The 22,630-nt window shown below is 32.0% G+C and overlaps 1 protein-coding gene across 5 annotated transcripts; it reads right to left on the minus strand.

Annotated features, from left to right (window-relative positions):
- Nucleotides 5,864–17,963, minus strand: LOC105164211 (maspardin). Of its 5 annotated transcripts, none has more exons than XM_011082822.2 (9): nt 17,663–17,963; nt 16,709–16,940; nt 16,378–16,503; nt 14,427–14,525; nt 12,766–12,908; nt 10,645–10,753; nt 7,884–7,991; nt 6,666–6,806; nt 5,864–6,511 (listed from the first exon to the last, which is right to left on the minus strand). In XM_011082822.2, the coding sequence occupies exons 2-9, from the start codon at nt 16,760–16,762 to the stop codon at nt 6,113–6,115; spliced, it is 1,179 nt and encodes a 392-aa protein (XP_011081124.1). In that variant the 5' UTR covers nt 16,763–16,940; nt 17,663–17,963; the 3' UTR covers nt 5,864–6,112. The 5 variants fall into 5 exon arrangements, with proteins under 5 accessions (XP_011081124.1, XP_020550634.1, XP_020550635.1 ...); XM_020694975.1 differs by having other exon boundaries at nt 16,378–16,427; nt 16,699–16,940; XM_020694976.1 differs by having other exon boundaries at nt 16,699–16,940; nt 17,663–17,961.

Genomic DNA, 22,630 nt, shown 5'->3' on the forward strand with positions numbered 1-22,630 from the left:
CTCTTAATTTTTTTTGAAAGCAGCAACACGGGCTTTTAATATAAGAGACCATAAGCTTCTTTTTTCAAAAAATTAGGATATTACATTGTTCTTTTTTCTATTTTTTTAGTAAGAGGACTTTCTACGTATTAGTAATTTTTATAGGGGGTAAAATGCAATTAGCGTAGTAAAAATAGTTGCGGAAAATCTCAAAGCTGAATCCGTACAAGAATAGCACAATCCCTATTCTTGATGGGGTTTATTGCAAAAAGCTAGTGTTTACCTGTCCCCGACATTTCTCCAAAATTCAAGCCGTTGTAAAAGTAGTTTATTTATCAATTATGTCTTCGTACAGCGATTAAGGGTAAGATTTCATAAAGTATAAATAAATTTGAGGTGATGAGTTCGAATCTCATCGAACGTGTGCGTATTTATTTTACTATATATGGGTTATTATAATTTATTTTTTTATTATTAAGTCAAAAATAAGAAAAAGTACTTTATTTGTAAAGCTTTTGGCATACAAAGCAAACCAATTTTAAGTCAAACTCCCCAAGTTGTAAGAGATATGGAGATGGAGATGGTGGTGTCAGCATGGGACCATTTTTTTTCATCCCATCATTTTCAACTTTGAATAAAATACTTTTAAAAAAATAAACTGAAATTTCTAAATTAAAATTTAGGTATATTACAATGAGTTCTCCTCAAGTTTGGCATAATTTCAAGTACTTTCTCATTGTTCGAATAATTACCAATACTGTCCTCGTATCTGATAAATTATGTTATTATTTAATGAAAATTTGAAATTGTCAACTTTACTTTATTTTTATTCGAAAAAATATAAAAAAAAAAAACAGACAAGCTGGATGAAACTTTTTTAAAAAATCATCCACTTCCTTCATGAAAAAAGCTTTCAAAAAATTTTAAAGAATAAGTAAAATTGCAATTCATAGTACACAAAGTATTTTAATCAGTTCACCATAAAAATAAATAAAAAAAACTAAATAGATTAGATTATTTGCTGGACAGACATAAAAATTTAAAATATTAATAATTTTACAAATAATAAAAAATATATATTTGTGATTGTGCTTAAATATAAAAATAAAAAAAACTCGTTATAATTTACCATTAAAACTTTATAAAATTGAAAATTTGAAAAGTGGGTGGGATTGAGAATCTTGCGAATCAATCATGAGAGTGTCAGTGAATGCAAAGAAGTACATCCTGCTATTATGTCTGTACCATAACTCTCACCTTATTGCCTGTGGAACTATGCAATATGTTTCTTCACCATTACATCTTCAAATTCAAATCCAATCCAATATATTGTAGTTGCAACATATTTTTGTACGTAAAAAAGGCAAAAATAGTATTGTTTTTATGATTATTTACCAAGACATTTGAATATACCAACACTAGAAAAATTCTAACATTTAACTAAGGTTAGTTGTCATAGTTAATAACAAATAACCGTATCAAATAGTTATTGACCAAAACCACACAACGATTGTTGGTTGTGATTTTTGCAAAGGTAGTTAAAACTTTTGTTATTGCTAAAAACCATGACAAATGTTTTGACCATAGTTTTTAGTCATGGCAAATAATTTTTTCATAGTGGAAAAATTAGTTTTTTGCATCAATTTTATTTAACGTAGTTAAATAATACTTACAAGAGTGTGTCGCGTAAAATATTTTACCTCTTTTCAATTTAATTTATCCCGACTCATAACCACGCAATATAAATCAACTAATTTAACAATATTTAAATTGTTTTGTTTTCAGATTGATTCATGATACTGATGAGCGTTCCGCATCGGCATCAAACGATGATCTTGTGCAGTTGAAATCCTTTTTTAAGGACTAAAATGTTAGCCACATTGAACAACCTCAAGCAATATAACACAAGAGCTTGTACGCTCATATGTGCATTTTCAAGACAAAATCGCACAACTTCAATAACAATAGTACCTCACACTATGACACAGATTGTTCCGCACGCTACATAATTCAAATTCTCAAATTTTCTAAAACTCAACAAAAATGTTGACACAAGTCCTCGAGGAGTTAGCCAATATTTCATACACAAGACTATTTTATGAGAGATTTTCCATATTCAAATATTGAGTGTGTGCTCTTTTAAAAAACAAATACAAAAATGTCCAGGGACAAGTAGTAGAGTGTTATGTTTAAATGGAGAAAATGACAAAAGGCAAGAGGACCTTAGGATTCTTTCTACTTAATCTGTTTATTAGCTAAGTTTCAACTCACAAAATCCACAACTTTCTCCACACTTCCTTCTGTCTTTTTTCTTACCATTCAATTCTCTTGTTTTTCCTTGCTTGCTTTCGTCCAGCTAAAAAAATTAAAAGAAAAAAACAAATTATTTTCTATATTTATAATAAATATAAATTATGATAAATCAATTCTATTAATCGCACTCATACAAATGAATATAAAAACTTATGTTATTGACTATGATCAATTAATATTTGACACAATTTAGTTATTATCAAAGTATTTGTCGTTATTCTTAGCTGTGACAAAGCATTATCGAACGCGTGACGATCACTTTTCATTATTTCTGCAGATGAGATTAAAACATTATACAATAACAAATGTTTTTACCAAAGTTAAAATTATGGTTAATATTAAATAACAATGGTTAAAACTTAAAAAAAATAAATTGTATTTGTTTTGTTTGACTGTAATAAAAATTATTTTAATTTATCATGATTTTTACGCCTAAGTATTTACAATGATGGAAATAATCTATTCTTTTATAGTACATGAAAATAAATTATACGATCACGTTGTATGAGCCCTATATAATATATAAATAATTGTAATTTTGTGAAAATAAGTCTATATCATACATCATGGATACGAAGAAAAGTTGTTCACCAAACTTAATTGTAAGAAATACAAAACACTTATCATTGTCAAAGATTCGTATTTCGCACCACAACAGCTATTTAAATAGAAATATATATATATATAAGTGGTAGTTACATATTTATATTAATATTTCAATCAATTGATTAATATATCGAGTTCATAAATACGTTACTATAACAAAGAATAATAAAATAAAATATATTAAACTCACATAAAATAAGACAAATACCCATTATATCTGATAGGACTAAAATTCATTATTTCAAACTTATTCATATTAACTACCAAAATACGATGTGTCGTTTATTGCACCGCAACCACCACCGAATAATACAAACTATAATTATTTCATTTTTAAGGAATACTATAAATAAATTAATTAAATCATAGATAAGGATGGAGTGAGTGAATTATAAATTAATTAAGTAATTAATAAGTAAATCATAAATTTAATATGAATGAATTAATTAATTCATATTGTCTATGGTGGTTGTCGTGGGTGAGGAAAAAATATGCCATAAAGTTTATATAAAAATAATATATATATATATATATATAATTATAGTGATATGTTTCTAAAATCTTCCCACCATTCACGACATGATTGAAGAGTTTGAAAAGTAGGATTAGAAAATTGGGAAGAGCCAAGTTGAAAAGTGCATACTCTTCATCGTCTACTCTAAAAAGTGGCAAATCAATATACTCCACTTAATTAAGTTGTTTGAATTAAAGGACTTCTTGTCTTGTCCGAATGGCTTGACGGTAGAGTTTTAAATAGTTATAACTTTTTTTTATAAGGGAAGAGTTACGGGGGATTTATTTATTATTTCGATCGGACAACCTAACTTCTCACTTTCATTGCAAGAGGGTACCATTCATCTCGGAATTTCATCATTTCGGCCATTGTTGGGACGTTTCTTTAAATTTTTATGTTTTTGAATTTACTTTGTTAATTTATATATTTTTTGTGTCGTTCCGCAGACTTCATAATTTTAATAGATGATTGCTAGGATGTTAAGGTATTTTTAGGTCAAATTACATGAGACTATATTCGGATGGAAGAATTTGTATTCGAAGGAATGATTTTAAAAAAAAATATTAGAAATGACTCCATGTCAAAAAAAATTTAAATGTATCAGCATTCGACAAAACATAAATGAAAATGAGATCAGAAGAATTTAAAATCCTTCATAACAAGCAATTATGCAAACAAAATAAATTTTGAGCATTTTAGCTTTCAATAATTTATAGTGTTCAAAAAAAAGCTTTTAGAAAAAAATAAAAAAGAAATTTGAGTATTTTATTTCTTTTTGAATAACCCCACAACTTAATTACTTTTCTACAAACACTTTTTCTATCTATTTTCACACTTTGCTAAAATCATTTAGACCCAATTCCTAAGTAGTTACTTTGATCGATAGAATACATTTCGATTAAAATGTTCTAAAATATATTTATTTCTTCCAATAAAAATCGTTCCTAAATAAAAATAATTCCATCATGCAAAAGCCCGTGGAATTACACCTTAGTAGTGTGTATTTTGGAGGCAAATGAAATTCAAAGTAAAAGAAAAAACAGATTACAGAAAGCAATTCAATAAAAGCTTCACAAAAAGTATTACTTTATGTGAAAAGCAGATCCAATTAGTAGTAATAATCATCATACAAAAGCTAATGGAAAAAAGTAAAAATCTTAAAAGAGAAATACATAATCCAAATTATGTGTTCAGAAAAGAAAAAAAGAGAACAAAAAAATAATCCAAATTAAATACTTGAAAATAAAGTGTATAAGGATACTAAAAACATGCAATTTCTTAGATATTCTATGTCAGTTCTGGTATTTTGTTAAATCATTCATACCGTATATACACTCTCGTACGTATACACACATGTTTATACAGTATGTATAAATACATATATTTATGAAGTTTCAACTCCGCAAATTAATTAATTTAAAGTATCATGATTAAAATACCCTTCAGGATATATTATCATTTTTTTTGTATAATTTCAATTTAAAACTAAGGAGTTTTTTTTATTTAATTAAATAGATGTAAAGTTTTTATATTACACCGACACTCCCAAAAGCAAAATATAATTATTCAAACACCTTATGTTTTTTGCAAAAGTATAAATACACTCCTCAAAGAAGTGTTGATGTAATCTTTACTATCGGAGTTGGTGTAAGTTTTTGCTCTTAAAAAAGTATGGATGTGAATTACAATTATAATATTAAAGAATTTCAATCTAATTTAATAAGCATTTAAATTATATATATACATGGAACGTACTTTGACCACTAGTTAGCGTATATCTATACTATTATAAAGCAAAGGGGTCTTATAGATACAAAAGGGTAGTTCTCATACCACTTCCACCAAATTTTTTGAAATACCAAAAATATCCTTCCATTGATAGAACCTATTTAACTTCCTAACTCATACTGAATTAACTATTTAATCATATCCCTTAAGAAAATTAATTCTATGCAATTACTGCATTCACAAATTATTGTTTATTTTTATTATTAATTAAATTAAAAATTACATATTAATATTCATTTTGCATATAAATATAATTTCGTTACGATAATATATAGTACAAAATTTCAATTTTTAATTTATTGACAATTAATGCATGGAAAAAGTTATCAATAACTTTTGCATGTGAGGTTGTAAAGTAAAGATAAATTTTAATATACAGGAATAAATTAATTATGAATTTTAATAAAATAAAAATATTAATAACACTGTCAAATATGTCATCATGACAACACCATTGGCATTAACCCTTCTTAGTCTGTAGGGCTTTATGCTCTTTTGGTGTGTAAAGGTTTCACTCACATCATCCTTTGTCCACCATCGTACATTAAGACTATGATTGTTACTGCAAAAGTCAGGGAGAAAAGCCATTTCTCTGTATCCACTTTTCTCATAAAAGCGCATTTTCCAGTTGTGGGCTCTTTCAATATTAATGGAGTACTGCTATTTCCCTCATTCCACAGCCACATTGCCAACCCATTCATTCAAATGATGTAGAAACGTTACAGCAACCGGTTTATCGGACTTTTGAACTGGAAACCAAATTGTATAGTTTTACAACAGTACAAGACAGTGCAGGCTTCTCACAAGAAAACAACATGGGGGAATTCTCCGGATAAGTTGTTCCCTGATAGTGGAGTTTACGGACAATAATGTACAATAATACATCTATCTGGAGTTTTCTGAAATTCCCAACTATACTTCCAAATTAATGTACAAGCTGCTTAGGTAAGTACGGAGCAAATCAAGAATCACATACTCGCATGTGAAGTGCAACATGGCTTTAGAAGCTAGAATAGCTTGCTCGTTCTCCATGACAGCTAGCAGCATGAGATGCACTAGGTGTTCACGGCTGATAGATAGATAGGCATTGCTGAGATGCTGGTTTTGGGAATTACCAGAATCTGGACCATCTGGAACCAGAGGTGGTCCGCTTCCATTTCTGGGGCTGCCACAGTCTGTTCTATCATCTTGTGCATCATCAGTTCCTCCTTGTTCATCATTTTGGTTGCTTGAACTCCCGCCAGCATCATTCTTTGGGACGCCAGGGACCATGTCTTGCCGGGCATCAACACCAACTCGTCTTAGGTGTAGCTGTCGCATGAGAGATGTGGAAATGTGAATTGGGTAGTACAAGTTAGATAATGATTTACAATTGCTATAGCGATTACGATAGTTAATATACAAGTTCAGATAACCATGAAACAGAAGTTGAAAAGATGAAATACCACCAATGCCATAGGTCTACCTGAAGATGAAGATTTACTTCATCGGGTCGTGAAAGAAAAGGAAAATCGCCGCCAGACTTGAGATATGCTTGTCTGGCACCAGGGTATCTTTCAGTTACTTGATCTTTAAGTTGTTGGGGAATTGCACAGAAATCATTGGTCTTCAAGAAAAGGATAATTGCACCAAGAAAAACAATTATTAGCAAGAATACTAAGTTTTTTATATGGGAGTACTTGACGTCATACCAACAACTATGTAAACAATAAGACGAAGCTGTAAAGATATGAAACATACAATTCAATGAAAATCAATTCAGCAATATCACCATAAAGTGTCCTTTCGCAGAACATTAACGAGGTGCAAAAAATCTGTTTTCTAATTATATCCGAGGCCTTCATTTTCAAGGGCTTGGGTTACATAGCATGATCTAATTTTAGACTAGTTGGTTCAGAAAATGGTGGAAATAGCGAGGCGAACTTAGTACGAAAATATCAAAATCTTTCTATATGAAGAGCTCCATCTTCCCTTTTAAAGAAAATCTTAGTAAAGGTAAAAACAAAAAGTGTAAAAACCTCTCCTCCACCTGCATCATGGATAAAATTAAAGCAAGCTAGAAACTAACTATTTAGCCTTCATGTTCCTATTCTAATAAAAAGGACCTGAGAAGCTCTTGTGACGCAATCCAATATTATCAAATAAATACATGTTTATATAGGCAAATGTGCCCGTTGATATTCAACGTTCTCTGGGTTGTGTTTTCCAGAACCAAAGCCTAGGAAAGAGTTCTCCTAGGCATTTTATTCATTCAAATAGAGGACACAAGAGAAGCCTCGAAAAGACCGCTGAAGAATCTCTACCGCAATATATGAGAGACAACTAAAGAGTTGCCTCCAGGCCCTCCACTAACATTTTCCTGTCTAGTCAGTGTTAAGGATCAAGGAAGATAACTAAATCATTAACGTCACCCTGGTGTCCAAATTTGGCCAGAGGTTTAAACATAATTTTCTGTAACAGATACTCTCCTTGTTGCCATTATAGTCTAAAGTTGTAAAGTTAAGCCACTGAGAAGTCCTACTTAAGAAACATATTGTTGAGGCAGCAGCTTAAGAAGTCCTACTTAAGAAACATAAAGTTAAGCCCAATGTAAAATGTTTTCATTAATAAAAGTTTTAGTAATAAAACAAGAAAAATTACCAATAGTCCAACCAGATCACCAATAACGGTTAGGTAGACTTACATCCATTATGGTAATTAAAGAATCTGAAAGCAGAAGAGGTCCAACCGATGCTGCATCAACAGTTAAACTCAACCTGGAGGCCAAGTCGTCTCTTGAAAGTGTCTCAACCTGCAGGAAAGTCAATATTTACATCTTCAGAAAAACAGTGCTCAATTCCAATATGCCTTTCATGATAATTAAATTAAAAACTTTATGAAATTTGCCATAATTTAATTGATAGTAAAAGAAACAGGAAAAGGAAAATCAAGCAATATCACTTTAGGTACAACAGAACTGAACTTCTGTGAAGGAAGCTGTAGCTATGACATGCCCGAAAACATGAAAAATATCTTATTTTCCCGTCGCTCCTCAAAGGTCCTTATTCCCTGACCTCTTGTATGGTATGCACAGTAACAACAATTTTATTGAGGTATTGAAGGTGAATGAATCGCTCTACCATGGGTATCCATCTTCTTGTGGCCAGACACGTTCCTCATGACCTCTACTGGGAAGAAAAGTTAAATAAGTGTAACCCCCCCCAAAGTTAAATAAGTGTACCCCCCCCCCCCACCCGATTGTTTAGCATAATGTATATCAGATCCTATACTGCTCGACTGTGGAAGCTTTACACCAGCAAGATCCCTCTTCTAAGAAGCATATGAAATGGGGACTCAATTTTGATTGACATGGTTCAGAAGTGGTCAAGTTCCTATGATATGGAAGGAAATCCAAGTATGAGACTCATGAAGCTGCACGTCTTCAGAGAAATTTGAGAAAACCAGACACCAAAAAGTTTGAGGAAATCAGATATCAGGAAAGGAAATATTTTGCATGAAAGGCCAAGGCCAGGATACAAAATGATAGTGATTTAGGTGTCAGTTGCAAAGGCTTCTCATATTAGTGGAAATTACTTATAGAATAAGTACAGAGCTATCTGGCTCAAGGACAACTAATAACATAACTTTTTGTTTCGTAAAATATGCTTAATCCCATTAAAGGGGAAAATTATATTTCTCATAATGGTCTCACAATGTACCTTGGCAATCATGCCGGGAGGGTGTGAAAGAGACCTGAGTATAACTCTTTTGTAACAATTTATCCCATTCAGATCAAGGAGTAGAAGTTAGCTTTATAATTTTGCTCCAGCCTGCAAGTTCTCAACAGTGTTCACACAAGCAAGAGTCTCTTGAGTCCTTATTGTTCATTGTGTAATCTAGTTGGCACAAGCTTGGATTTGAAAACTGTGACACAAAGCATAGATTCAAGGATGGGGATATGACATGCTCAAATGGAGGAGATTGTAACTCCTCATCCCACATTGGTTGTATAGAGGATTTGATGACTGGTTTTCTGAGGCCTGGGTTAGCCCTACTTGATAAAGAGTTTAAGCACTTTGATGATGTGCATGAAGGACTGCAGACAGAGTTCTAAAGAAGCCTCTTTTTTGTCTTCACCATTCCAAAGAAGAAAGGTCCTGTGGGAGTTAAGATTACACGCTGATAAAACTTTAAAGATCTAGACGTAAATCATAATAGAAAACAATGGTATCACAGGGGCATTAGTAAGGTTTTATTGACTGATTGTGTAAATCAATAGCCCAAACCATCTCAAAGGGAGGGCTTTCACATTTTTTCATATAGAAAACAATGGTATCACGGGGGCATTAGTATGGTTTTATTGACTGTGTAATAGCAAGACATCGAAATTAACTATTTTAGTCTGCTTGTTTTCTCAATTCTTTACATCAGTGCTTCAATTAATTGAACCATCACTGATATTGCTACTTTGTTGTATTTCTTATGACCAGCACGCAATGCATGACTTGATAAAATATGTAATCGCTAACAAATGACCATGTATAATGGACAGCAACTTCTGCCATTTGAGAATTAAATAATTCAATTAAAAATAACACGTTCAAACTATCTCAACTTTGATTAATTCTTCTTCAGAGGTAGAAATGTTATATACTATGAATAACTTGAGTAGCAAATCAAGGTCCAGTACAAGTAAAAGCATATTAGGTCCATTGAGGATCCAATTGCTTCAAATAAAATTAATTTAACGAATTCTTCTTCACGGATCTAAGTAGTATAAGATTGTCCAGCACAATACCAAACTTGAGGGTAACAACAGATTGCTTCATGAGTGGTTGAAACTTGAAATCAATTCATGGTAACAGCCAGATATTTCTTTTTATTACTTTAATCCTCATTACTTGACAAATACAAATAATAATTACTTTAAACAGAGAAAACAAAAATAGATTCGAGAAGCACATAGAATATCCCCCGAACAAGACAATACAAAGACAATATTATAAGGAATTAGATTCATTATTGGTTTCTTCAACAAAACTTGTGACTTGTACCTCAATCAGATGCATTAAAATTCAAGAAAATGTGAACAGCTAAAACAATCATAATCATATTCGAGCAAAAGATCGTGTAAGAAAACAAATTGAAATACAAAAGAGATGGAAATTTTTATGCTTAGGCATACTTCAAATATGCTTTATCCTGGAAATGATTGAATATGAGAAGCAAGGACAACGTGAAAGAACATTTCAAAAGGCAGTACAAATAAAATGAAACGTTAGAATACCCAACCAACAAACCACACACACATGCATACATAAGAGACTTCCAGGCCATCTTATTCTTATCTTATATGCAATCCCTGGATAGACCAGTCTTTTCAAAGGAAATTAATCTATATTGCAAAACTAGAGGCCATGACTGCAAGTGAAAAAGAGTTCAGACAAGTTGATAAAGAACTTTACCTGAGCAACGACAAAGTCAACAGAATCAGCGATGAAAGGTTCATGAGGGCCATCACGAATTCCAGTTAACACATATCGCTTCAGTAGAAAGGAAGGTGTCCAGCCTACGCTGTCAAAGATTGAGCTAAAAAATCAGCAACTTACCATAAAACAGATAAAATATACATGTATGCATCCATGGACAACGAGCATTTCTGAAGAACTGTGTCGAGATACTTTCCACTGATGCATAACAAGGAGAAACTTCTTAGGAAGAAGTTGAGGCATCATAATCATTTTAAGCAGCATGCACGACTAAGAATGCAGCCATGAAATAGCACTTGCACTAGGTTGAATATGCAAATACAAACCTATTAAATACTACTTATTTTATATAAGTGAAAATGAACATAGAAAGGTGAAACTTTAACTTATACGGATATGGAAGAATTTGAACCTCATTGTTTTGCCTATTACTGCCATTGGATCATACGCATCAAACTTTGACACTTAAAAGTCAGAATGACTAGCATTATCTTCCCTATATCTGAGAATTCTAACATATAACCATAAGTTTTCTAAGACCCAGTTATTTACACCTTCATTTGGAGGTAAGCTGCTGTCCCTTAGGAACACCCCAATAGTTTGGGGCTCAACATTTCATTGTGGAGATGTTGGGTTCAAAACTCATTGGCAGCGTGTGTGAGTGGGTGCGTGTGTGGTTAGAAAAAGAAAAGGGTGCAAAGTTTGTGAAACCACAATGGGTAAGTCACTGCTATAAACCACACAGGTAAGATTTGGTTAAGTACCGCAAGATCAAACTTGGGTAGTTCTATTTTCATATCAGCGAGTTACCTATAATTTTCTAAATGTCTGGCTCAAGTTTCTGGTAGGATAAATCTCACCCAAAACCTGAAAGGTGATAGAGTAATTAAAATCCCAACAGTTATGAAATATATTTGTTGTTGACTTACATTGTTTTCTATTTATATCTATCCAAGCTCAGTTGCTCATAGATATCTTTGGTTGTTGCCTTCCTAGCTCATCAAACCATCCAGAACCCAATCAGATGCATACAGTACACACTCATATCCTGATTCCAACCCCTGAAACTCCCTATATGCCATCACGACATCGTCCTAGACATTCATTAGGCTATTTGACTGCTCCGTCCCCTGCCATAGTGAGTTCACCATCCTCCCCACTTCCTCTTTCCCCTTCCGGATTCGGAGGCTTATTTCATTTATTTAACAAATCTTTACTTGTTTGAAGGTTATTGTTCAACTCACTGCTCCCAACTATTTAGTCAATATCTTTCATTAACATTGCCAACAAACCATCAAAGAAGCTATCCCATAACAAATGGCCTTCTGGGGTTGGGGGTAGTTATTAACAGAACTCTGTGCGAATAAGATGTAAAACCTAGTGATCTTTTGTTGGAGTAGAAGTAAAGCTATGTTGTGCACATCACAGGTGACCAGAAAGCATACATCTTTTTTATATTCTCTTATGCACACAAGGTTGTTTATGAGACGATTACTATTCAAGTTACGTCAAATTTTATGTGAGCTACACTGCATCTAAAGTATGAAACTGAAAAACTGAAAGAAAAAATGGAAAATAGGCATCGCAGTAACCTAATACCCCATCAAGTAATGAACCTATTAGGTGTTTCTAGTTGTGTGGTTGGCCCAAGTAGCATTATTTAACACTTGATAATTTTAGACTAACCGACACCAAACCACCAGAACCTACAACAATACGACCCACACTGACAATATTGCTAAGAAAATATAAGAAATATAGCATTTCACAAGTTCACAACAATATGTAACTGGTTGATGATGTGCTTGTTACAATCCAGTTTCTTACTGCCCAAAATTTAGGATAAGAAGGTAGTATCGGCAACCTCAATATATTCACTCCCAAGGAAATTTCAATTTTATGTTCGTGAATTCCAGAACCTTAAGTGATGTCCAGGCTGGAAGTTTCCACAACATTTTGACTTTTCAAAGGTGAAGATTACTTTCAGGTGGAGGAAGATGTCAAATGATCATTAAGCAAATATGGTATAACTTCAGAGAACAAAGTAATTTTGCATCTGATCCAGCTTGAGTCAAGGAAGAAATCATTAGAACATACAAGGGGGCCCATGGCATGGCTGCAGCAAAACTATTGGTCTCCAAGAATGTGTTTGAGAGTACCAATGATTTAACTCGTCGTGGACGATGCTGAGCAAAAAGTTGAGCTAGGAAGCCCCCAAGAGAAGTACCATACAGATGAATCTGCATATTATGGACAAAAAACCACTTTATGTTATGATTGAGTAATAGCAGTGGGTAAATGTATTCAAAAACTATAACAAAATCGTGTATCAGAACAAAACTATGTCATATTTTGGAATCTTTTTGACATCAGCAAGCACAAATGAAAATGAGGTAATAGATGGCAGAGAAAACTCAGGTAAAAGCAGAATTTTCTTCAATGTGCCATGCATCTGATGCATGAAGAAATGAGAAAATATAAGAAAAGGGAGCTTAGTTTCCATGGATGGTTATTATACCAAAACTAGCCTCTACTTTTCTGTTATTCATCATTCAGTATTTTAAACCTGGTCTTTTTGTGTGTCTGATGGATTCATAAAATTCTTGTGCATGAGTTAAAAGAATAATCTTAAACTTCTCCATATTCTCCATCCACTATAAAGTTTATTATGTAAGAATATAAAAGTAGCATTTCCTTCTCCATTTCAAACTCCCACAACACCAGCAACTCCATTTCAAACTCGCACAACACTAGCAACTCCATTTCAAACTCCCACGTAAATCATCTCCAGGTAAACTAACTTATATCATTCGAGCACAGGCTTTTTTCATTCTTCTGTGTTATTATTTCAATTTTGATGGTAGAATTCTGAGCTCTCATAGATGTTATTTGTTTCATGTTCTGTCTAATCTTTTAGATAGCAAACAGCTTCTACTTTAAATATTTTCATCTAAGGAAAAGGGCTAATCGAATCATGAGCAAGACCATGAAAACAAATAACATGTCAACAAACTCAATCTAAAGAACAAACAAAATTCCAAATATAAGATAGTAGGGATGCAAAGGGGAAATGAGGATATGAAATTCAAGGATACAAATTATAACTTTTGAACCGGACCCTGTAGACGGATCTGTAATGGGTGTTTGAAATGGAGAGGAAGTGCATGTTATGTGATTTATTAGACAATAAAAACCAAATATGCTGATGGAGAAGTAGAAAGTTCAGTCGTGTAGAATTATTTCTGTCTCCTTCTCAATTACAGGCCAGGCATGTTCATGGACATAGCATGATGAGATGTTAAAGATCAAATAATGAAAATTTGGGCTAGTGTAGTTTGGTAATTGATTATGCTCTGGTCTCTCACCTTCTACTCTACAATAAAAAATTTCATTATGACAAATCCAGCTAAAAATGGAAGAACCAACAATCCTACTACAGATTTCAGTTAATGGAAAACAAGATCAATCAATGTCTTATGCAGCTATGGGAACACCATCAGTGGAGTCTTCATCTTTTAATAGAGAAGAAGTTACACAAGTTCAAGCCAATTCTGTCAGGAGGAAATAAAATGGAAATGAATCAGAAGCTTAATGAAGATTCTGGCAGCTTTGATGAGCATCAGAATCTGCAACCATGCATAGGGTGCTTTATAACACTAGAACACTAAATGAAATATGATAGAATAGAATTCCTTTCAGCCACAGAACTGCTACAATACATGACAGCATGAAGTTCAATGGTCAAGACCAAATCTTACATGATGAACATCAATAGCATCCAAAAATTTCTCAAATGCTTGAATCCACTCCTGGTGATTCCATACACGTGGGATATCAACGGAAATCACACGATAACCCTGAAAAATATTGTGAGAAATTAATGGCCTAATCAGCTGAAAGAGCTGTTTATTTTAACAGCAAAAAACCACATGAGGATGAAAGAAAGCAAACATGTGGTACTGTTACCAAGTAATGTCTTTTGTCATGTGAATAAAGAAAAGATTATTATAAAATACAAACCAATCACTCTACCCAAAAGATAAGCTAGAGAACTTGTATCAGGAATGTGTATATATCCTGAAGTATCTCTGCATTATAATGTGTTGTTAAACCACACATAACTTGCTCTTTAGCTCAGTACTCTAGTGGAATCATGCAAAGGGACCTATTTAGCCAATGTTTTTCAACCACACACCTTGGAAAATTTACTTATGATATGAACTCACACCTGAATCATGAGAAGCATTAGCCTTATTCAGATAAAGTCAAGGAGACATAACTATCTTCTTGCTTCTCCTCTAGATACTTTTATAAATACTCCTTGACCATATATTAATATCAGATATTCTCCTACAATGTCACCTTCTAAATTAAATTATATGAGGACCACAAGAGTGGCAAGCATGTAAGATTAACACTTCGATATCAGAAGTAGTACTCCAACTGCCTTTTATCTAAAGAATGCGCAAGACTAATGAAGACTTGTATGCATAATTTTTTAGGGGGGCATTCTAGAATTCCCATCCAGATTTATGATTTAAGCATATTTCAAGTCAGGAATGTCATTTAGGGCCAAAGAAAAGTTTGAGAGGAAGAGGTCTAACAAATTTAATAATTATAAGATTTACTAAAAGATCGGCTTTATATCCTGAGAGTCATTATACATACCCACAACTTGGAGTTCACAAAGAGAAGTCCAACGAGAGAAAGACATTCATACAAAATCTTCATACAATTTTAGCATGTCACATGCAATGGTATTTGGATACAAGGGGGCTTTCAAGGAATCAATCATACTGCCCATGCGCCTTTATTACATATTTACATGAAAGGACAAAGTGTTCAGACGTAACTTTACAACCTCAAGCAAGTTATCAAACATATTATTGTCAGTCAAAACCGTTGCTAGTACTTTCGTAGGATTAATGTCCCTTCTAAAATGATGATCCGAACTTTAAAGATACATTGTGGATGGGCAGCAGATTCCCGAAGCCTCATGTGTGAAGATTTCATTAAGAAGAGAATTCGCTTTAGAATGCTTTCAAAAGTTGTGCATGATGTCCACTCAACCATAAAATCTATGTATTTGCAATTGACATCGTTTTACCATTTTTTTTCATATGTCAAAGATTCTGGAAAGTAAATATCATCTAATTTGAATGTTCTGACATTGATGGTGCAAGCAAAAGCTGAAGTTAATTAACATGGTATGGGCTGATTAAATTACTCATCAATTTAGATATTGCTGTCTCATGCAACAGACCAGCGAGCCCACCTGTGCAGTTAAATATTGTCCATCTATCTATATAAGACGTCGTTGATGAAGGGCCTGAACTAAAGATACTGAGATCAATTCAGTTACTTTGTTTACCTACTTGCATGGAGTATTCAGTGCCAGACTGCTAACACTTGGAAGATAGCTAAGCCATGTGTCTGGTCTTTACTGATATAAAAGCAAATACGTAATTTTGGTTTTATTCTGTAGCTAACTTATTGATATATTTGAATGCCTTCTTAAAGTCAATATTACTTTACCAGAGGTACATAAATAAAATAAGTTTTAGAATGGTACATCTTAAACTTAAAGATCGTAAGTCCAACATCCACCCTCACCCAACACCCAAAATCTAGATTGAGTGAAAGGATAATGGTAAATAACAGTCAAGGGCACAAAAGATTCAGTAATCTACAAACTATTAACCTTACTACCTTCATAGATAGCGACATTATCTGCTTGTAGTATACATCTGCAGTTCCAGCTGTACCAGGAAGACATATTAGTGGGGGAACAACTTTCGGGCCAAAATCATAATATCGCCACTGCTTTGATCCAATCTACAATAGATGTTGGGAAAGATTACATAATTTTAGGATTGTAAAAGGTTACAAAAGTAAATAGAAATACTCAAGTTTGCTTTTCTGGAAAAATGGTAAAGACAGGAAAGATAGAAACAGCATGGCATAGAACTTTCACATAAACCCTTATATAAACATAATTCCTGGGAATATCATATCTGTTAAACCATTTACATCTCAAAACCTGATTGAGAATCAAGATAGACTCCTTAGATCCCCAGAGCACCAGGTATCTCATATAAGTTTAACCCTTCATTTGATCAGTTTGTACAGATTTAACTCTCTCTGCTTCTCATCTTCGGTAGCCTTAATATTTCATCATCTCCCATAGTCAAGTACTTTCTATCTCAACAGCAGTTGTTCCCACTTACTAGCTAGCAGGATTAAGCATCAGAATCCGCTTCCTCATTAGTTGCCTAAACAAATACATGCTTACAATTAAACATACTACCAACATTTATAAGTGCATCTACAAACTAGATCATACTTTAGAAATATTACACATCACAAACTCCTGTGGCTATTTAGAAGAAAAAAATCACCCCTGCCTAAATATGAGCTTTTCATAGTTGTGGACGTTCTCTTGAACCCTTACTACCTAATTTAAAAGTTATTAACGCAAATCACCCCAGATGTGAGTGAGGGTCCCTAACATTACTTCAGGACATTGCAGAATCTCAGTCTTCTGAGTAAATGCAGGCCCCCATTATGTACAATTTGAAGTTCAAATCATCTGAAATTTTTCGAGGAACCCAATTGAAATAAAAGGATATCATAGTCAAAAACATCTCAGCTCAAGAACATAAGCACAGACTACATAGAACCAAACTGTTGACAAAACCGAAAACCAGTAACCGTTGAATCATGAGCCAAATTAGGCAACAAAAGAAAGAAAACTAAACCCGAGATCGCCAATAAACGAACATATCAAAATCAAGGTGGCGAATATCTACATGTAAAAGAATTGACAATCAAAAACCCAACCCAGGACATGCCCAGGACACATACGTGCTACAGAGCCAAACCCATTATTCAAAGACTCCAAACAGAAAGCCAATAATAATTTTAAAAAAAACAAAATCAGAAATTTGATCAAAAGAGAGGCGGAAAAAGAAAAAAAACAAAAGGCAAAGCTTACAGGAATCTTGTGAAGAGGGACCTGAGACTTGAAATAGACGTAATCACCGGGCGCCGAAAAGACGCCTTTCATTGCTGATTTTAAGGTTTTCCTGCTATAAACACATAGGCATTATGTATATTTCTTGAGCATAATCATCACAGCATTAACATGGTAGCTCTGAATTCGCCGGCTATTGGAATTTCCTGAATTTGACAGCAGTTTTCAGAAATTTGAGAAGGTAATAATTGCAGTGAGCTGTTGATCTGTGGGATTTGACGAAGGAGATGAATGAAAGGGCGGAACCACGTTGCGGTGGGGACCTCTCTCGTGTTTAACAGTCAAGCCATGTCAAATAAAATTAATTTCGATTCTTTTTTCTTTTTTTTTTATTTTTGCTTCTCTTTTCTGTTGTTTATTTCTTTTTTAATTTAACATTCTCTAAAAAATTATATAAATTTGTTTAAAATATTGTATAAGTTCGTTCATCTTACAAGATATTTTAAAAATTTAAAAACACATTGCACCCCTAAACTATACATAAAATGCATTTACACCTCTGAATTATAAAACGTAACAAAAAATAGCCCCTCATGATATACACTAATTTTTATTGATGAAAATGCCCTTATTATTTACACCTCTAAAATATTTCTATTATAATCATTCTCCTAAATATAATCTAAATTACTATAATTTTTTTATTTAAAATAAACACTACCCAAAATTTATTATTTTTATACTAAGTATAGAATGTGTATAAACTCCATAAATTAAAAACTCTTATATATTTTTCACATAACTGGTAAAAATTTAAAATATTATATCTACCATATATGTACTGCAAAATATACAAATTTATAATATAATTAATATAATATTCTACATTGTTTTAAGTAATGATATGATATATTTTTATTATTTGGACATGTATTTGAATAAAAATTTGTAAGTTATATAACATATTTTTTTCTATAATATTATATGCATTATGTATTGACACATATTTATATGTACTTTTTAAGATAATTTATTTATTTCGTAAAATATATTTGCATATATTGAGCTTTGTTCCATAATTTATTAAAAAAATATAAATATTATTTTTAAAATAAAATGTGAGACTAAAATTTTAAATCACTAAAAATAGTTTGTGGGAGACCTTTTAATGTAAGTGGGAAGAGCATTTTTGTTCCATCAATGCCAAATTATTTTATCAGGGGTATTTTTATTATCTTTCATATTTTATAGGTATAAAATAAGATAAAATGCATAGTTCAGAGGTACAAAATGTATTTAATCCTATTTTAAAAATAAATTTTTAAAGTATTTGAATAAAATAAAATATTGTGGTGTTTAATATAATAAGCTCTCTATATTGGTAAATGATTAAATATAACATGATACCATTGAGATTAAATAAGTAGTTATTTCTTAACATATTCTCTATCTTTTTTTTTAAAATACTTTCATAAATATTACACATTAGTTTAACTCTGAATATAAAACTTAATAGACAATTTTTTCTATAATGAAAATTTTGACCAATTTTACCTACACTTTTAGGTAAATTACACTTTTGGTCCCTATAATTAATGCCAAAATTAATTTTTGGTCCCTGAACATAATTTTGGTCCCTAATATAAATTGTTATATTTCTTGTCCAATCGTTCGAAATGGGGTTAAAATTAACGGGGTCCGATAGCACGACCATGTATGTTGGCATTTCAATACGCCCCCCCTCCCCCCCCCAGGAAGTTAGTGCCACTCATAGCGATCGTCGGAAATAGAAAATAAATAATAAAAAATATTCACCGTGATGAGGAGAGTCGAATAATGGTTAGAGATCGATGGGAAGGGGTTCATTGACAGTGGAAAAGCCGAGGGAATCGAGGGGAGGGAACAGAAGGCAAAATGCAGGGATGTTGGTGAAAGGACGAGAAACTAGGGTTTTTAAAGCTTTTAGCAGTGAAAAAGGAAAGAATGCCGGTGGAATTTGAGGGTACGTGCTGATGGGATGTGTAGATCCGGTGAAGCCGAACACGGTGGCAAGGCGCGTTGTTGGAAACTCAATCAAAAATTTTTTGGAAGGACGCCGGAGGCGGGAGCAGTGTCGCCAAAACTGCCAACATGACAATGAAGAACATGGTTTGGTCATGTCTCCTACTCCGTTAATTTTATCCTGATTTTAACAGTTGGACCAGAATCGTAGTAATCTGTCAAGATTGTGGACCAAAATTGTTCCTCAAAATGTTTAGTGACCAAAATTCAATTTTAGCCCCAAGTATAGGGACCAAAATTATAATTTATATATAATGCCTATGTGTTTATATTTATATATAATGCCTATGTGTTCATAATGGCCATATATATATACATATTATATTTATCCATTTATAAATACAAAAATATATATGAGAATATTAAATGAGAGACAAAATAAAAAATTTATGTAATTTTTTTTACTTACGTCAGTATTTTCTGTCTAAACCTTAATAGAAAGAGGTTAGATGTAAAGAATTTTTAGATGGGTGTAAGTATAATTTTAATTTTTTTTTTTTTTGAAAAAAATATTATTTAACATTTTTAGAAAAATCTAAATGTAACTAGCCCATTTATAATATCAAAACTTGACTAGTTAAGCCAACCAACTCCTAAGTCATTTTCTTCTTCACTTTACTTTGTAACAACAAAAATTATCTTCTTTTCATTATTTTTTTTAATTATTAAATTTTAATTTTTTTACATAAATATTGTGTACCACAATTTTATCCAATCGGGTATCTTTCTCTACTCTATAATTGATTAGTTTTATTTGAAATTAGGTTCGCATAACTCGAAACCATTTGGGACGTGTTCGAACCAAAACAACCCAATTCGAACGTCCACCCCTAGCCGCATGTCAGAATGAGGTCATGTGCTCATTTCAGCCTCTTGTCTAAAAAACTGAAGATACTACGCACCTTCAGCATTAGTTGCAGATGAGAAGTTTGTACAATTTATAATCTCCAAAGCCTCTTCTTTCTAACGAGACATCATCCAAAGAACAAACTGTAAGATTCACAATAGACTTTCGACCTACATTTACGTTCTCCACCCATCCAAAAATCTGATGCTATATTTAGGTTGGTGGATTTGAAATTATGGATCTCAAGTCTTCAAAAATAAATCTTTTGGGACTTATCTGGGCAATTTCAAATTTAAGTAATTTGAAATCTTTCGATTCTATTTTCAAATAATATATTTTAAATTTTTATGATACAGCGTCAATTAAAATCATGTCTCTGAATTCTTTCGCCAAATCCAAATTCATCAGTCTAAATATAACCTGAATTAATTTTCAACCCATGTTATTAAATGGCTATTGACCCTAGTATGGTATAAAATTCTAAGTGTGGGCTTGACTTGTTCTCACCACATCAAATTTCACCAGGCATTCAATGTACCAAGTTGAATGGGCCTACACTTATTCCTATATATTCAAATTCAAATAAAACAAAAACTATTTAATACGATTAAGTAGCTTTATTTTGTACCTATCGGAATTAAATGAATTTATATAATATATTTAAAAGGAAATAGAAGGATAAATATTAAATAAACCAAAGCCAAAATACCAGTCATAACTAAATAAATGATTTTCTTGCATAATTATCTATACGTTGTTATTATGAGAGAGGGTTTTTTTTGTCGTTATTTGATTTTTTAATATTTAATTTCATTTTCAAATGTATTCGGCTCTCCCACTTTTATACACCTCCGTAAGCTAAAAAAGTTTAACTTCTTTCAATGTTCAAAATACTTTATTAAAAAAGAAAAAAATATTGTAGAAAATTACATAAAGTACAACAAACTCGAATGTATATTCCAAGTTACTTTTTATAATGGTAATGCGTTAATTTTTAAAAATAATATTTATTAAGTTTACATGCCTCGAGTGTACTCTATTGATGGTACAATGAGAAAAGAAGAAGCCCGGAAGAAATATTTGTTATGGTAGGTGCTCTGTGGATTATTTACTTAACACACCCTTAGATTTTTTTATACTTTTTCAAACTTTAAAAAATTAAAGGGCGAAACAGTAATTTCCACCTTACCGTTTAGGAGATATGAACAAAAGATGTAATTGTATTTAAATTCCATTTGTTTCCTATTATTTTGTTTCTATTTTCAACTTATTCAATTATGTTTTTATTTTTTTTTTCATTAACTTTTATATCAAAAAATGAGGTTGTGTTTGGATTCAATATATCAGTATTGATTTTATTTTGATTGAAAATAATATTTTAGTGTAAGAAAAATAATTAACCGGTCTTCAAGTTTAAAATTATGCTGCATTATTATTTAATTTATGAATGAATTTTAATTATATCTAAATTAGTGAAACACCATATCAAATATTTACATTATGGGTCCTACTTCGACCATATATACTTCTTTGTTCGAATTTAGTAGTTATAAGCACTTAAATAAAAATAAATTATCAATTGGTTTAACTTATTTTACTTTATTATAAAATAATTAATTTTTGAAGAAATGATTTTAATGTTTGGATTTATGATTTCATAATTAACTATACAAATATAGATTGTAACTAAATTTCAAAACTGAATCATTTGATGGACATAATATAATTTTAATTTTTATCGAAACATTGTTCGGATCGAATATAATTTCAAAAGTAATGGCTGATAGAGGAACCAAACAATATAAATAATTATATTATATAAAAATACAAATTTGAACCGCTGAATTGCAGAGCGGCTTAATGGGGTCCACGTGCTGTTTGAAAAATTATATATTATATTTTTTTCATTTTATTCACAATCACAATTATATTCACATCTGAAAACCCAAATGTAAACAACGTAATAAACCTAATCAATCACATCCCACATTCATTTGCACACTTATCCGTCTACAGTTCATCCCATACACAAAAGTAAACAAGCCTCGGCTCATACCATACACAAAAGCAAACGACTCCAG

The sequence above is a fragment of the Sesamum indicum genome, linkage group LG6 (genome assembly GCF_000512975.1).
Source record: "Sesamum indicum cultivar Zhongzhi No. 13 linkage group LG6, S_indicum_v1.0, whole genome shotgun sequence".
Taxonomy (NCBI): Eukaryota; Viridiplantae; Streptophyta; class Magnoliopsida; order Lamiales; family Pedaliaceae; genus Sesamum; species Sesamum indicum.